The 18,513-nt window shown below is 43.7% G+C and overlaps 1 protein-coding gene across 6 annotated transcripts in view; it reads right to left on the reverse strand.

Moving 5' to 3' along the window:
- Window positions 1–18,513, reverse strand: part of VPS13B (vacuolar protein sorting 13 homolog B) — a 3,181,000-nt gene that overhangs the window by 1,693,540 nt on the left and 1,468,947 nt on the right. For all 6 annotated transcript variants that reach the window (XM_078686964.1, XM_078686965.1, XM_078686963.1 and 3 more), the window contains exon 22: window positions 15,042–15,172. In XM_078686964.1, the coding sequence (XP_078543090.1) occupies window positions 15,042–15,172 (131 nt within the window). The remainder of the gene's footprint in view (window positions 1–15,041; window positions 15,173–18,513) is intronic.

Consider the following 18,513-nt stretch of genomic DNA (forward strand, 5'->3'; position numbering starts at 1 on the left):
TGCTCTGTGGCAGCATTAGCCCCCCCAACTACTAACAGGCATCATAATGCATCAAAGTGGGACGTGGCACTGGAGTTTGTTATGACGGCAGTTGGTAAGGCTGGTAGGTTCAGCCAGGCTCAGACGAAAGTGATGAACATATATGTAAGACGTCTGTTGGAAGTAGTGTTTACTTCACGAGGAGAGGTCCTGGTCAACGTCTAAAAATATAAAGGACCCGTTACACGTTCATAAATGACAAGATTATTAAATGTAATCAAGTACAGCTCTTGTGAGCCACCTAAAGGATCTATCTAAATAGCTCTACTGCAAGGCGCCATACAAATAAATGGAAAGAAAATAATGATTAATCCTTGCAGAAGAAAGGGTAAATGTGTTGAGTTTTGTAACGCTGGTCCTACTTTTAGACCAAGCATTGGCAAAGCTAACAGCTCTCGCGAGAGCTATAGCCTTTGGCAATGTGTTTTAGACATGTTGTAGACCAATGTGGCTGCTGGCCAGCGTGGCTAAAAGTTAGGGTGGGGTGGGGTTGTTTGGGGGAAAACTGGAGTGAGGAAGAATGGGGTGGATGGAGTTGGGTAGATTGGGGTGGGGTAGACTGGTGTAGGATAGAGTGAGGTAGACTGGGATAAAGTGAAGTAGATTAGAGTGGTGTAGAGTGGGGCAAAGTGGAGTAGATTTAAGTGGGGTAGTTTGGAGTGAAGTGGGGTGGAGTGGGGTCAACTGGGGTGAAGTGGACTTGAGTGGGGTGGAGCAAGGTCAACTTGGGTGCAGTGGAATAGAGTGGGGTAGATGGGGGTACAGTGGAGTAGGGTAGTATGGATTGGGGTACATTGGAGTGGTTTGGTAGACTAGTAGATTGGGGTAAAGTGGATGTGAGTGGGGAACAGTAGAGTGGAGTTGAGTGGGTTGGAGTGAGGTAGATTGGAGTTGAGCGGGATAAACTGAGGGGGTGGGGTAGAGTGGAGTGGGGTTGATTGGGTTGGAGTCAGGTAGATTGAGGTGGAGTAGATTAGGGTGGAGAGGAGTGGGGTAGATTTGAGTGGAGTTGGGTAGTCTGGGGAGACTGGAGGGGAGTGGGGACATGAGTATTAAACAGAATCAAGCACAGCTCTTGTGAGCCACACCTAAAGGATCTATGTAAATGCAAGGTGCCGAACAAATGAATGACGATATAATGATTAACTTCTAGCAAAAAAAAGAGTAAATATGCGGAGTTTTGTACGGCTGGCCTTACTGTTAGAACAAGCATTGGCAAAGCCAATAGGTCTCATGGGAGAACTACTGGCTCTTGCAATGTGTTTTAGACATGTTGTACACCAGTGTGACTGTTGTTCAGCATGGCTAAAAGTGGCGTGGGTGGAGTGGAGTAAAGGGGGGTTGGGTAGATTGTATTGGGGTAAAATGTAGTGGGGTAGATTGAAGTAGATTGAAATGTGGTAGATTGTGGTAGACTGGAGTACAGAAGATTGGGACAGAGTGAAGTGGGATAGACTGGGGTAGAGTGAAGTGGGGGTAGATTGGGGAAGTGTGGTAGAGTGGGGTCAAGTGGGGTAGAGTGGAGTGGGTAGAGCAGGGTAGATTGGAGAGGGTTAGATTAGAGTGCAGTGGGGTAGTTTAGAGTTGAGTGGGGTAGACTGGTGTAGGGTGGAGTGGGGTACGTTGGAGAGGAGTAGATTGGGGTAGAGTGGAGTAGATTGCAGTGGGGGTAGACTGGGGTCAATAGAGTGAAGTGGGGTGGTTTACAATAGACTGGGGTGGAGTGGGGTAATTGGAGAGGGGTAGACTAGAGCGGGGTAGATAGAGTGGAGTAGATTGGGGACATTGGAGTAGAGTGGGGCAGATAGAAGTGGAGTAGACTGCAGTGGGGTCAACTGGGGTCAATGGAGCAAAGTGGGGTAGATTGGAGAGGATTGGGGCAGAATGGAGCGGGTAGACAGCATTGGAGTGGGTGGGGTAGAGTTGGATTGGGTAGACTGGGGTGGAGTAGGGCTGACTGGAGTGGGCTAGATTTGAGCGCAGTGGGTATATAGGAGTCAATTGCAGTAGACTTGGGTGGAGTAGAGTTGGGTATATTGGAGAGGTGTATGTTGGGGTGGAGTGGGGTAGACTGGAGTCGGGTAGATTGTGGTAAAGTGGCATGGGGTAAATTAGAGTGGAGTGCAGTGAGACAGAGTGGAGTGGAATAGACTGATGTACAGTGGAGCGGGGGTAGACTGAGGTAGAGTGGAGTAGGGTAGATTGGAGTGATGTAGATTGGGGTGGATTAGAATGGGGTAGATTCAGGTAGAGTGGAGTGGGGCAGATTGGAGTGAGTTAGGTTGTGATAAACTGGAGTGAGGAAGATTGGGGTATATTGGAGTGGAATGGGGTAGACTGGATTGGAGTGGAGATCGTAGTAGAGATTGAAGTGGAGTGGACTGGGGTAGATTGAAGTTGGGTATATTGGCTTGCGGTAGGTTAGAGCGGAGTGAGGTAGCTGAGTTGGAGTGAGGTAAAATGCAGTGGAGTGGGGTAGACTGAGTGGGGTGGGGTATTTGGGGTATATTGGAGTGGCATGGAGTGTGGTGGGTTGGAGTAGAGTGAGTTACATTGAGGTACAATGGGTTGGAGGTGGTAGAATGGAGTTTGGCAGGTTAGAGTATATTGGAGTGAAGTGAAGTGGTGTAGAGTGGAGTGGATTGGGGTAGAGTGGAGTGGATTGGGGTAGACTGGAATGGAATGTGGCAGACTAAAGTGGCAAGGAGTGGGATAGACTGGGGTAGGTTAGAGTGGAGTGGGGTAGACTGGAGTAGAGTGGGGTAGACTGGAGAGGAGTGGGCTGTACTGGAGTGGAGCTAGCTAGTTTGCAGGGGAGTCGGCTAGATAGATGTAGAGTGGAATGGGACCGATTGAGGTGGAGTTGAGTGAGTAGATGTGAGTGGGGTGAATTGGAATTGGGCAGCTGAGGGTTGAGTGGAGTGGGACAGATTGGAGTGGGTTAAATTGTGGCAGATTGGAGTGAGATAGATTGGGGTTCTGTGGAGTGGGGTATATTAGAGTGGTAGATTTGAGTTGCGTGGAGATTGGAGTAGAGATTGGTGTGGGGTGGGGTAGGGTGGGATGGACTGAGGTAGCTTGAAGTGGAGAGGGGTAGACTGAAGTGGAGTGGGGTAGATTAGAGTGTATAGAGGTAGACTGGGGTAGAAGGAGGTGGATTGGGGTGCAGTGGGGTAAACTGGACTGGAGATTGGAGTGGAGTGAGGTAGATTGGAGTGTTGTATATTGAGGTAGATTGGTATGCCGCGGGTGGAGTGCAGTGGAGTTGGGTATATTGAGTACAGTGCGATAGACTGGGGTATATTGAAGTTGAGTGTAGTGGGGTCGATTGGGGTAGACTGGGGTGTATTGGAATAGAGTGGAGTAGACTGGAGTGAGGTGGGATAGATGAGGTGGAGTGGGGATGAGTGGATTAGGGTAGATTGGAGTTGAGTAGAGTGGGGTAGATTGAAGTGGAATAGATTGGGGTTGATTGGGGTAGAGTGGAGTGGGGTAGACGAGAGAGGAGAGAGATAGACTGGGGTAGAGTGGAGTGAAGTGGCGGTAGACTAGGATGGAGTGGGGTGGGGTAGACTGGAGTGGAAGGTAATGTAGCTGAAGGCGTTAGGTTACATCTCTTGCACCTAAGAAGATGAGCGCTGTTAGACGAGACCAAAAAAAATAATAGGTGGTGGAAAAATGTACAAAGCATGTAGGTTACGGGGAAATTAGTCCTAAGTGAGTGTAAAAACTGAATTCTAGATAACAATAATGCACAATGTCATTGGGACATAGACCTATGGTAAACAAAGAGCAGCCAAACCTATATTGTTTGTCATTAAATCCGATGGTGTGCCAAAGTTAGGAATCTTTGACAGTCATGGATTTGTTGTAAGGGTTGCATGATGTGTATTAATGGTTCCCTTGAGGAAGAGAAGTGGGTGGGGAAAGAGGAATAGGTTTTATAAGGTACCTGTAGGATTAAATACATTTTGACTAGAAGTAAGAATATATGTTACAGCCTCATCAATTGGTAAAAATGTGAAACAAGCAGTGGTAGAGCTAATTATTTAACTTTGCTTATGTTGGGTTAAAATACAAAATGGGTATTTCTTTCTGTCTACAATGTATATAGGAGATAAAGTATTGCCAGTTACAAACAGTATAATAATTGAGTGTACTTTTCAGATGTAAAACAGTGCCTCAAGCTTTCCAATGGAAGCAGTTTCTGGAAGGCGGAAAGATTCACTAAAGAACCAATTGCATGTGGTGAGAGATAAAACTCTTCTGGATGGAGCCAAAGCCCACTCCATATATATTATAAATAATTGGTAACAATACATCTTGCAGACCAGCGGTGCTCTCAAGACAGGTCTAAAAAGTTAATTAGAATCAGTTAGTGAGCCTCAAACACCAGTAGCGCTGGGGGAGCCAGTGGACAGAAATATGAACCCTCTACTGGAATTTTGCATGCTTCAGAGCACTTGTGAGTCAGAGGATCCAAGTGAACTAAAATTGCAAGACTCTTCTCTGCCCTTTGTAGTGTATAAAGAGCTGCATCATGCTTTTATTTGAGCGGGTTCTTGGACAACACAAGACATACACAGGTCAAGCGAAGTTCAGTTCCCTGGACACAAGGAACATATTAATTACGGATGCCACTAGCTAAGCTGAGTGACAGCATTATATATCTTGCAGCCCTTAAATAACATTCAGGATTTTGCTGGAGGAAGTAAACTATTCTAGAAAAAGCTAAGTTTCGATAATACAAATACAACAAGCATTGACAACGCCAATAGGTCACCCCTATCAAACTCAATGCTTTTGCCGATGCTATGCAGCACATGTAAAAAGCAAAATAATTTTGCTGATCCTCTGAGGTGACTACAAATCAAAAATAAAGGAATCACCACGCAAGCGCATGGCTGGGGAGTGACATAAGTGCATCGTTTGTTTACCGCTTCAGGAAGCAGACACCATTTGGATTGATAAACAAAGAAAAGGTAATTTTAATAGTGTGACAGGGAATCTTGGATTGCAGAGTAGTGACGCCGCAAATATCCCCCACTGGCTCCTACAAAATAAATAAAATGAATTTAAAAAATGTTGTGGAACATGAATGGTTCTGTAAACAACGAAGGAGCATGTGGGTGGGGAGTACACAGAGTGAGTGGGGGGGGGGCAAGGGAACAACGCTGGCCCTTGAGGGTGGGCCAAAGAGGTCCAATAAAAAATATATATATGAGTATGGGTTGAGGGAAACAATGACGTGCATATGGGAGGGGTGAGGGAGTAACACAGAGCACAAGTGGGCAGGTGTTTGAGGATGGGAAGCAGTCCACAACGGAGGGAACTAGAAAACACATGCATTCTCATGGAGTGATGAAAGAAAAAGGTAGTCCCCTAAATGTGAGCAGTGGAAAGATGCCAGTCAGCTACTCAAAAGGATGGCAAAGAGGATATCCAACAGAGTTGGTACAAATAGAAGAAGAGAAATGCAAGCCATCGAATAAGCAGCAAAACATCGAGGGTGACAATAAGTCAACCAATGATAAGCAATGGGTGGCTCTAAAACCTAATGTAGGATTTTGGTATTCACTAAAGACCGCTAAAAACTGTCTAGTATACGAGACCTAGAAATACGTTTTCCACTTCACACACTTCTGACAAGATTTTTCAAACCAAGTGGGGCACGATTCATAGAAGATCTTGTAAACGTAGAAACTTAGGCTCTTGGTTGGCAGTCATTTAAGGCTGTCCCACAGTCATCAAATTTTAAGGCCATTTTCAAAGCCTACACTGCATGTGTCTTATTTCATATACCTATAGTCATGCAGAGTTCCCATACAACAGACATTTTACTGTCAAATGGTTAGGAAAATGTGCATCTGTCCAATTTTCTTCATGTCCCTTATTGTGTCTAGAAAGCCATTCCGTTACACCAACTGCAAAACACTGAGGAGCGAGGAGAACACTTTTTATTTCACCTTTTATACCTACTTTCTATAGTTGTAAGTTTAGAAATGCATTATGTGTGGGAATAGAAGTGTAATTATTGATAAATATCAGCCAAGAAACAACTTTGTCAGTGTTCCTCAGATAGGCATTGCGTTCTCTCATGACACTACAAAAGAAGCTTCCACCTCTCCATCTCCTGTCACATTTACGATAGTTAGAGAATCCTGTCACGTTTATTGTGCCTCCCATTGGTCTTTCTTCTAAAATGGCTGGTGTACGTGTAAACCTCACATGTGAAACGCCTCCCAAGGGTCTTTCCTCGGATACCACAGGACGCGCGATCACGGAGGCTGCTGTGTCGCAAGTGCCAACTCCTCCAGGTTTGTCCACATGGGCCTGCTGTCACACCCGGGGCAGAGCCTCCTACTGGCCTGCAGGGTCTATGCTAAAAAAAAGTTACGCATCCAGTCTAGAGCCTGGAGATATTCAAAAGGTGAGGAATCGGCTGTTAGAAGTATCCGCCAGAATTCTGACTTTTGTTGCTGCAGTGAGCGGAACAATAAAGGATTTTGTGCATATGTATTGCCTCCATGGCTTCCCATAACCTCACAAAACTAGAGGAATCTCTGTAGTTTAAAAAAAAAGCATTTTCAGCAAAGGCAGAGCCTGGGTTTTGGATTCTGTCAGCAGAAATCCTATTTTTCGTTGGAATAAGTTACGCTTAATGTGATCAAAATGCCTGGGCTCTCAAATGTTTTTTTTAGATCTACTTAAAACTAGTTAGTAATATTTTGTATCGTGCAAAAAGTACGTCACGCCCCTTTGATTTATAATTCTTTTTCATGTTATAATTTGCGACCATTTGAGTATTTAGGTTAATAATTTAAGATTTTTGTAAAGTGATACAGCTTTCCTTGGCCACTTCAGAGAAGTGGAGCAGAGAAGAAAATAAGTACAGTAAGTTCTGAAGGGAGTTAGAGTCTAGCCAGATGAACAGGAGGAACATAGATCTGGCATCCTTCAGTAGCTCTCTAAGTGGAACAGGTCTCTAAATGAAGACCTGTTAGAAAAACTGTGTTTTCAGGAGGTTCTTCAACTGGAGGTTACAAACGTTTGTACGGATTCATGGGTTGAGGCTGTAGCAAACTTACAGACCCGTAACACCAAGGATCTTCCCCTTTAGATATAATTTAATTCTGTGCATTGAAGTCCTATCTTGACAATGAATTTGTAATGTCACATTTTTAAAATACTGGTGGGTGTTGAAAGATTATAGAGATTTCTATAAATCACTGTAATTGAAATATACCACACGCTGTGGCCACTGCAGGGTCATGGACAAGAAACACCAGTCGAGACATGAGTTGGTAGGGTCCTGCTAGCAATAGAAATAGAAACCAAGAAATAGCTACAATTTATGGTATGTGCTATTCTCTTTGCATGCACCCCTGCGGTGTCTTACTGATTAATGGAAATGAGAACCTGTCCTATCAGAATGGAGGGAAGCGCTCAACACAAATCAAGCATGTTTTCACCACATAAAACCTGGCATATTTGAGAGGAAAACGGCAATATTGTCAATTTTGAACCAGTCGTTAGGTGGTGACTAAGGAGCTGGATGACAGAGCACGGTACAAAAAGAAGGAAGGGCACAAGAAAATTACCTTTCTGTTTCAGCGCTCCGTCCATCATCGCCCTGTGTTTGCTTTGTTCGCCCTAAATTGGCAGGGTATGCCCAGAAGTGGGTGCCTTGCTCACTTCGCCACTGGATTCAAGCTAACCTGGCTGATGAAGGTTGTTACCAGAAACCGCTCCCAGGATGCTTGTTTCTGGTTCAGGGAAAACCTGGCTTGGCAGTTCGGACTGGACTGTTCCCATGAGGCACAGGGTCAAGACTGATTTACATATAGTTGGGTCTGAACTGAGGTGGCGAAGTAAGCTAAAGAATGATGAAGGATTCAACCCAGATCTGTGACTGGGGGTGAGTGTCTGAAATGTTTCAGCGCTCCGTCCATCATCTCCTTGTGTTTACAATAGACAAATATTAGCATGCAATAATAGAATATGCCCGAGAAATTTGAGAAGGTGAGGAAGGACAAACCGGAAACACAGGCTACAGAGATAAGAAAAGCACAGGAAATACCACAGGATACTTAAGTACAGGGTAAACAGGGCCTGAGGTGCCTTGTGTCTCCAAAGTTGCCAATAATTAGATAAATGGTATATGGTACAGTTAACAGCTAAGGCAATTTACTCTATAGTATAATGATTACATAAAGCAGGGAGTGTAAGGTACCTCAAGTTTCAAAGTGTTAATCGCACATGTTTGTTGCGTTAAAAAACGGAAGCACAGGTAATGGAAATGATAAGGTTTATTCTCCTTATCTTGATCACATAATTTTCTTGACCTAAAGGATCAGTCAACATATGTTTCGCCCTAGAAGAAATAAGTCTGGTGTTTTTTTTTAAGACAGAAGTGTTGTCACAGTTCTTAGAGTGCAGTCAGAATGGTCCATGTTTAGGGTAGCACAGTATTGAAGTAAAATATGTTAGCTAGGCATAGTTATTGCTTCAAAAAGCACACTCCGTATGTTAGAGAAGGTTCTTCGTAAAGAATGGCAATTTTTGTGAAACCATTACATTTCTTTTTGTTTGCAAATCAATTCTTTTCGCTCTGGCCATTTTGTACCTAGATTGATATGCACGATTAGCGGGATTCATGTGAACTGAAAAGGGGCTTAATTCTTCACCAGCTAAACCCGCAGATCTCCCAAGGATACTCAAGTTTAGCCACTAGTTTAACTCATGCTAGGCTGTAATGTCTCACCTAATACGTATTTAATTATTTCTACAGCGCACTATGACCGCAAACATATCATAAACCTAGGTAACACAAAAGAGAGGCAGAGAGAAGCAACAAACAGCTCAAACTTTTTAGCGAAACAACAAGGTCTTCAGCTATTTTCTGAAAAGACTATGACTGGAAACAAACCATAGAGTTCAAGCTAGCCCAATTCAAAGCTGAGGGCCACGTAAGCAATAAGCCCTTCCTCCCCATCACACCCTTTTGAAGAGTGGAAACTGGAGGACGGTGGGTACACTGGATTTATTTCAAAAGCCTAACTGGAGCATTCAAACCAATTACTACGACCAAAATGGTGGCCCTGTTTTCTAACAGAGCCTATGGGTCGAGCAAAGTACCTTAAAAGAGGTTCTCTCCTTAACCAGGAGCAATTCAAAAGAGCATTTACGTCTGACACATGATCATTTTTTTCAGAAGCCACAAATCACTTTACTTCCACATTCTGCACTTGTTGCATTCTTGAGATTACTAATTCCATCAGCCCCATATAAAAGATATTGACACAGTATTTAAGGAAAAGTAGACAAGTCTTTAACAACTCAAGGCAAGATTTCACATAGAAGTCTCAGTTGCCTTAGAACCAAACCTTATGAAAATGAGCCTCAATGGAAGGTAATGTTCAGGCGTCACACTCAGATTACCAACCTATTATGTTTACACAGTTGCAAGCCCTAATCAGATGGGCCATACACAGCTGTCTGTAGCGGGTTATTCTCCACCCTCGTAAATAAAACCCTGTATTTTCCTCATTCATCTTCACTAAGTTAGTGTCCTTCCAATCTTGAATGTCCATATAAAAGCTCTAGGAGTTATCTGTGTAGAAGTGGACTTTAAAGCCAAAAGCCGTAACCAACTTGTCTAGTCATTCCAAGTATAGATTGAGAAAAATGGGGCAGGTAGTTGAGTCCTGGGGTGCTCCTCAAATCACAAGTGAAGCATGGTAAGAGAACCCACTTGGGTAAGCTCTCTCAAGAAGGATTTAAATCAAAGCATTGTTTCAAACCCGCGTCCGAGAGATTGCAAATCAGAATCTCATGACGAACCACATTAAACGCTGCAGATGCATCTAAAAGCGACAGCTTTATTTTGATACAGTTATCCCTAAGCATCCGTAACTCATTCAGAGGGGCCAAGTTCCATCTAGAACTTACGATCTTCCAGTACCCGAGTAAGCCAGCCAGCTACATTCTTCCCCTGTTAGCTGAGACAGCACGAGAATAGTCACAATCAGCTTTTTATGAACAAAGTAGTTATTACGCCTCTCTTCCAGGCTCGAGGAAGCTGCCCAAAAGCTGGTGACTAACTGAGGATGTCACAGATGGCAGGAACGACCACAGGTCCTAGCACTTTTAGGAAGTACACCGGCCAAGAATCATTCGAAGCTGTAAATGGTAGATGAGATCTCAGCCAGATTCATTTCTGTAGGAAATCTTTTTTGAACTAGTAGTTTCAACTACTACTAAAATGACAGAACAACTGTAAGGTAGCTAGGGCACAGAAGGTCACTTAAATGCTTGATTATTCTCTCTGAAGATGATCACCTGGCGGGATCTAACATGGAATGGGATTTTGGGCCTGAAACTGGTAACGTTCGCCTAACAACCTGCATAACCACCTTCAAAAAGGACAGCATGCTCCTCCTGTTGGACAAGACACCTGGGGTAATTCGCCCTCGACCATACCCCAAGTACTCTATCCAGGAGACAAACTACCTTCACTCTGTGACGCCACCATCCAAATCGATGCTTAAACACTGTATATCCCTTGTCCAACGGCCGCATTTTTTCTGGCCGCAGCTACAGATGCAAATGTTTTAACATAATTATTGTAACTATAACTTGATGTACCCTTGTATCATGCTACTTACTGTTGTAAAGCGCTCTGATGCCTTCGGGCCATGTCTGCGATATATAAAAATACAAAAGTAAATACAAATAATAAGGATAGGTCTGTTTAATGGCGTGTTAGGCCTTTAGTTTTTCTCTCAGTCTAAAAGTTCAAAAATAATAATTCTTCCAGACAAGCAGACCAGAAAGGCTTTCTCGCTGTCTCGGAAAGGAAATGCTGTTTGCTCTAAAGTAGAAGTGCTGGGCACAGAATTTGTTCCGCAAATTTAATATAACTCTGGCATAGAGAAAGCACCTAAGAAACTGTCCACAACATAGTCATCCTGGAGGACTATTCATCAGAGGCGCTACGGGTTTGTTCATTCAATCCTTTACTTGATTTCTCAACTGACTATGTATTGTTTATTCAGCTCTGTCTGAGTAGTGCAAATTAATATATATGTTTAAGATACCCTTTTCTAGATAACTTATTTACTTGGTGTTTGTTTCAGTTTGTGAATAAATGACTGAACAATTAGTACTGTGCATCAATCTACATTTGAAAAAAAGCAATTGGGCCAAGTAGGGTGCTACACAGCGCGGAACCTAGCACAGCGTTTTTAATGTATACAGAAGTAAAGGCATAGCTATAAAAGGACTATGTATCGTGTAAAGGCAGTGCTATCATCTTCCTGCAGTCAAATGCTTTGTTGCCTAGTGAAGTTTTACAGCTTATTTTCCACCGTACCCATTATGTCACCATGTCCCTCTTTAGAGCCTCTGCCTGTACCAGAAAAACAGATTACATTTACTTCTTTTTTTTGCAGTAAAAAACTTAACCAGTAGTGGGTATTTAATTTTGCTGTAAACCTCGTGAAGTCTCTCCCCTGCCTCAGCTATGCAGAAGGCTCCAGGAAAACCTTTGCAGGCCCGGGAGCCGAGTGCCCATGAACCGGGCTTCACAACTTGGCTAGGCTCCTCTGCTGGAAAAATGCACTTACGACCACGTCTCCCTGACGGGGCTGGATTTGCCATAGTGGGCTACTGCACCCCTCCATGTCCTTCTGGTCTCCATCATGGGAGGCCACCGATATAACTCCACTACTATCTCATTGCCACAGGGCCAACACCTCCAGATTCGAACAGCGGTGGCCATATGGGTAGTAGAAACGGCTAATTACATTTTCACAACTGGTGAAGTGTCTCCATTATATTTCCTCTAAGTGAAAATACTAACATTTTAAATGGAACAATCACTGCTTAAATTTCACAACAGGATCGCAAAGAACAACAGTGCTGTGTGCCACCGCTCAACTGGCCTTTTGTCTAGACCACTCGAAGCCTGGTAAGGGGTTAGGTGATCCTAGGTAGAACTGGCAGTGACTGCAAAGCGTCGGGCAGGCTGTATTTCTGGAAACCCACAACCATTTCTTTTTAGCCTGCTTGAACTCACTCGGACTGCCTGTAAGAATGTGTTTTCGAATGACTGAACCTATAAATTGCAACCTATTATTAGCAAAATGCACCTGCTTATGTAGTGTAGCTGTTTTTATGTAAAGCCCTCCTACATCGATCAGGTCTAGTTTGTGCTGTATAATACACCAAATAAATAAATATGCTGTTTTGTTACTCTGGCTGATCCAAATAGTTTCTGGCGAACGTTTTTTGGCGTCAGAAAAGAAGAGGTTATTTTATCTTTAAACACTACAGAATAAGAGCTCTGACAAATGTGTTGATGTTTGACTATGATTATTAGGTGATGATTGAACTAACTTGAACTTGCACCTTCCTGAAGTTAACGGAATTACTTAAAGGTGTATGTATTTTTTGTACTGTCATAGAGAACAAATTAAATAATTATTTTTATTTCATGCATCTCCTACCACGTATATGCGAACGATATTCAACTCTACATGAAGATTATGTCTCCCGAAGGCATGAACATTCTTTAATAGCACACTGACAAAAACTCAAAAAGGATTGACTCGTAATCACTTCAAACTCAATGCACCTAAAAAATAATTCTTACTGATCTCACTGCCCAACATTGCCCCTAGAATCAAAGTCTGGCTGCCACATCTTACTGCCTTAAACTGTACCCTACATATTATTGACTCAGCTAAATCTTTAGGAATAATCCTTGACAATAACCTTTCCGTGAAACATCACATCAGAACCTGCACCAGAGGAGCTAACTATCACCTTCAAGCACTAAGGAAACTCAATCTATCAGTCAGTCTTGTAAAGCTTTGCTCCTCATCCCCGAGGGTATCCGGGAGCTGAGGTATGGATAGTCTCATTTGAAAATCCAGGTTTTGAGTTCTCTTCTGAATTCTGCCAGGGATGGAGCTGTTCGTAGGTGTAAGTGCAGGTCGTTCTAGGCTTTTGTGGCAAGGTAGGAGAAGGCGCAGCTCCGCTGCGGTGTATGCAGTGCTTCCACTTCCTTCTTTAAAAAAAAAAAAGTAAAACTTCTACTATCAAACAGATTCACCTCACTTTGAAACTTTACCTCCCTCTCCTCAAGCTTGTTGCTATTTCCTGCCTATTGGAGATCATGATAACATACATTGGAGTTTGCCCGCTCCATTACTTACAAGTGACTATTTGCACTATTTCCCCCTATTATTTGATAATGTAATTTTACCTATTTGACCAATCCTTGCTGACCTCTATTGTTTATTGTTTGTACAATAACTACCTTTCATGTTCCTGTAAACCACTCTGTCACCCGACTGCGTCTTAACAATACCTTGTTTTTTTGTATATTGTTTTTGTATGCATTATAAATACCTCTTGTTGTTCTTGTAAAGCACTCTGACACCCGACTGGGTCTTGTTCACGCTGTATAAAACACTAAAAATAAAAAATTAAATAGATGATCTAAATTTCTTTTCAAAGCGGACCAAAAGAGAGCACAGGAGTCCTGTTAAGTTAGTGGATACTGCAGAGGAAGCATGGTCAAACAATTTCGTTCTTTAAGAGCCAGATACCCAGTATATCACTTCCTAGTTGAACCACCATGTGCCGAAATATGCCACTGCACCAATTTAATGCAGAAGGAGACCTGCCTAGGGAGAAGCGACCTTGAGAAAGTAACGAAAAGTTAAGAAAATGCTAGTAGAAAGCATTGGATTAATTGGCCCTGATTCCATTTAGGGGACTCGTTTGGAGCACCCCCAATTAGTGATGTTGGAGGGTGTGGTAATTACTGGGTGCATAATTGCTGTACCATTCTGAGATCTAAATGGAGTGGGGCGCTGCCTGTGAATGTTCTCTCTCATTCAAAGAAGCATGGACCCACTCTCTGCGCCATTTGTGGATACAATTTGGACCCGGTATCACCAGCTAAAAATCTATTAGTCAAAAACTTGTGGGGATACAATTAGCGCCTGGCAATGAATGTCCCTTGTGGCGCAAAGTTGCACCCAAATCAGGACCAGTGGCTGTTATTGAATGGGATGCCCTGCTGTCTGCATTGTGGATCCGGCACCGATAGGCTTTACATAGAATAGAGACAGTTTTACTAGCGCACACTAGGGGTGGCCAGGAGTCATCTCCTGGCTATGACAACAGCTTACTGGCAGGCAGTATGGATTCAAACTTGTGACCTTCGGTTGCACACAGTGCAATGCAGCTGGTGCAGTAATCCGCGGCCTATCGTAAAGGCTTCGCCAGGCTGCCATGAATGCGTGCCATTGCCTGGGCTAATGTTCCGGTGATTAAGTCTTCGTATTTTCTAAATCTTTCTCGGTAGCTTGTAAATGATGAAGGGACTCTCGCGACTTCCTGAGAATAAAGCTTGCAATACCGTTTTGTAACCGGAGAGCGTTGCAGAACACCGCCAGAGCACGTCTTTAGCACTTAAGCTTAGAAAGAGAGACCAGATTTTGAGAAGCAAAACCTGGGGCAGATCAGACATAAAAGTTGGGTTAAATATTATTTTTTCTCTCTCTGTCTTTCTAGACCTCCACCCTGAGCCCCCCTGCCCTCCTCACACTCTGACTTCCCTCTGTGGCGAGCAGCAGGCAGCCTTCTCCTGTGATGCCTGAAAGAAACAGTTAATAAATGAAATCACTTTAGGGAATCTATTCCGTGATGCGAGCTTCGAGCTAAGATGTTTTGATGTTTATGTTTTATAAAAATCTAGTTTAGAAAATTTTCGTGAAACTAAAACCCTACGAATCACTTTTTACTAAGCACATCAGCTAACCATATTGTTTAGGAATAGTTTCCCTGCGATTCCTAAGTAAGAAGAGGGCTGAAGTGAATTCACATGCGTGTGAGAGCGAGTGTGAATGAAGTGTAAGTGCTGAGCTGCATAAAAAGACTTTAAAAGGCGGGAAGACATTACTTTTCTTACACCCCTTTCTTCTTACCTGAAGAGTGAGCCGCTTCACTGCATTCCACACAACCCCAATGAATTCCTTCATGCGCTCCTCTGGAGTCGACCTGCTGCCCGCGGCGGAGCTGGGCATCACCTTCACTGGCACCGACAGCGGGCGGGACTCTAGACCGGGGAAAGCACAACAGAATACCCTTTAATTGCAAAACACTAAAGTAAGAGCTACATTACGCCTGCTGAAGGGAAGTTCACCAGTAAATACATTACATTTGCATAATGCATGGGTGTCCAGTGAAAGTACAGGAGGGTCAGATACGTTCTGGTGTCCAGATGACCACTCAACGTCAATCTGGCATAGTTCTCTCCCTTCCCCCTTTCGAATTACAACTAGTGTTAACCATGGCCTAATGAAACCATAAAACATAAATTTTATTTAAGAAAAGTGGTACAACACGGACTCAGCATAGTATCCTACGCAAGCGATAGCCAGCTCATCCTCTCCCTCACCAAGGACCCCATCACCTCCAGACTCAACTTGCAGCAAGGAATGAAGGACGTCACATCCTGGATGAGCAGCAGCTGCCTGAAGCTCAATTTGGAGAAGACGGAGGTCATAGTCCTTGGACCCTCCCCCCCTGCATGAGACAACACCTGGTGCCCCACCCCCCTCGGCAGCCCCACCACCCCCACAGATCACGCCCGGATCCTCGGCATCGTACTCAACTCCTCCCTCTCCATGATCCGACAGGTCAACACCATCGCCTCCACCTGCTTCAACACCCTCTGTATCCTCTGAAGACCTTCAAATGGCTCCCCCCCGAATCAAGGAAGACCGTCACCCATGCACTCATACCAGCAGGCTGGACTACGGAAACACCCTCTACGCGGAGATCAACAAGTCTCTGCTCCGCAAACTCCAGACCATCCAGAACACCGCAGCCAGACTCGTCCAGGGCATTCCTCGACACAAACACATCACCCAACACCTGTGCAACCTCCACTGGCTCCCCGTTGAGAAGTGAGTAACTTTGAAGATACTCACCCACGCCTACAAATGCCTCCACATCACAGGACCCCAATATCTCAACAACAGAATCTCCTTCCACGTACCCAAGAGGAACCTCCGATCGGCTGAAACTTAATTAATTTATTTATTCAGTGTTTTGTATAGCGCAAACTTGACCCTGTAGGGTATCATAGCGCTTCTCAGTACAGGACATGATAACTTTCACAGTACAATATTCTGTATAGCATTTAACATATTAAAGTCCAGTTCAAAGTTGTCACAGTCACGTCTCTCGATAAATACTTTAACACATTCACAGAATGTAAGACTAGAGGAACCATGTCATCAGGGGAAGCAAGAACCTGTAATGAACAATTGAAATTAGTTCTTAGCAAAAAGCGCTTGAGCCTTTAAGCAAGAGGATTTAGGCGAGTCTTATGTGGATGATCTGTATTGGTTACGGTAATAATTTGCTCATGAGAAAGATCTTGGTTTCTTTCTTGAATCTTGCGTGGTTGGGTAACCTTCTGATGCCTGGAGGTAGCAAATTCCATACTCTTGGTGCACCACCTGAGAACGCTATGACATAAGTTTTTTTTTTGCGGAAAATCTGTAACTTTAGCACTAGGTCTCTGGACCTTCTGAATTGTGTGCTTCACCCGAAATCTCAAATTTCTGAGCTAGATATCTTGGTGACTTGAAGTGTAGAGCTTTGTGTGTTATACACGCCAATTTGAGATGAATTCTGGCTTCATAAGCTAGCCAATTCAGCATTTTCAGGTGAGGAGAGATATGGTTGACTTGTTTTGAACCTGTTATGAGCCTTGGTGCTGCCTTGAGGCAGGCTTTTAGGGGTGCTGTTGCAATTTTGGGGAGCCCAGAAAGTGTTGTGCATCCATATTCGATCCTCGAGATTACTAATGCCTGAACTGCCATTTTGAGGTCTGCTGCTTTGATGAAAGGTTTCAATTTCTTAATATTGCTCAGGTGAAATCTTGCATTTCTAGCCAACGTGTTGATGGGTGATTGCATGTTTAGGCTTTGGTCTAGAGTGATTCCTAGAGATTTGGTTGAATCTACGATGATCGTAAATGTGTCCTCGCTGAACCCCCTCGCATCCGTAGAGCAAGAACGGGTGGCAGAACCTTCTCCTATTTCCCAGTCAAGACCTGGTACGAACTCCTGATCGACATCAGATGCGCCCCCACCCTGCACATCTTCAGGAAGACCCTCAAGACCTGGCTCTTCAACTGACCGGATGTGCTCACTCCCCCCAGCGCCTGGAGACCTTCATGGGTGAGTAGCGCACTTCACAGAATCCCTGATTGATTGATCCCCAACTACCACCTCTACTGGCAGACAAACAAGTTACTTACCTTCGGTAACGCCTTATCTGGTAGAGACTCTGTCTCCCACAGATTCCTTACCGTAGAATCATCCTCAGGCGCAGGCTGGATCCTGACATTTTTTGTGGGCAGTACCCCAACGTGCCGGTAGGTGGCATTGATTGACTCTGCATGGTGGTGACGTCCATGCTGGAGTGACACGTGCACTGCCTATATAGGCGAAACCGCGCTGTCACTTTTTTTTCACGACTTTCCACGCCAGGACCGCAGGGTCACGAAGAACACTGAACACTGGTGTGGACAACTAGGGCCCTGAAAGAAGAAAGCACAGTCTCTAGAAATCCATTTGCAGAGCAGCACAATGGGTGGGTTCGTAAGAAATCTGCGGCTAGAAAGAGTCTCTAAGGCATCACTGAAGGTAAGTAAATTTTTGTCTGATAGAGACTTCTAACCGCAGATTCCTTACCTTAAAAAAGATACCCATGCAATACCTTCCTGGAGTTGGGTCTGTGTAACAATTCTAAATCAACAAGCATTTGCAATGCAATAGGTCTCGCATTAGGAAAGTTTGAGCTATTGGTCTTGTAAATGACACATTTTTTATTTATATGTTGGTTTTGAAAATAGCGAAATTAATAGCTTTGTCATTTACAACGCTAATACTTTTATCTTTTGCAAATGTGACACCTATAACATTTGTAATGCAATATGTTTTGTATTTACGTGACTTAGATGTATTGATATTACAAATAACAATGGCTTTAAAAAAATTTAAATAATTAATACTTAAATAAAAGTTATTGTAATTTATAATGGCAATAGCTTAAACTTTGGTAAATAACTTTTGTGAAGATAATGTTCAGTGTATTTTATTGTGACGAAAATCCAAGAACAGAAGTGAAATATTAACATCTTTTTGTGACATTTGTAATAAAGATTGAAACATTGAGAGAACATATTTGAACCAGTTGTTGAATGGTTGCACAGATTGAGACTGTGGTGGCGCTGAGTGATGTTGTGGTGGCGACGAGTGATGCTGTGGCGTTCAGTGTTGCTGTGGTAGCGCATAGTGATGTTGTGGTGCAGCTGAGTGATGCTGTGGTGCCCCTGAGTGATGCTGTGGTGGTGCCATAGATAGAGTGAGGGCGATAGAT

This window comes from Lissotriton helveticus, chromosome 4_1 (assembly GCF_964261635.1).
Source record: "Lissotriton helveticus chromosome 4_1, aLisHel1.1, whole genome shotgun sequence".
Classification (NCBI taxonomy): Eukaryota; Metazoa; Chordata; class Amphibia; order Caudata; family Salamandridae; genus Lissotriton; species Lissotriton helveticus.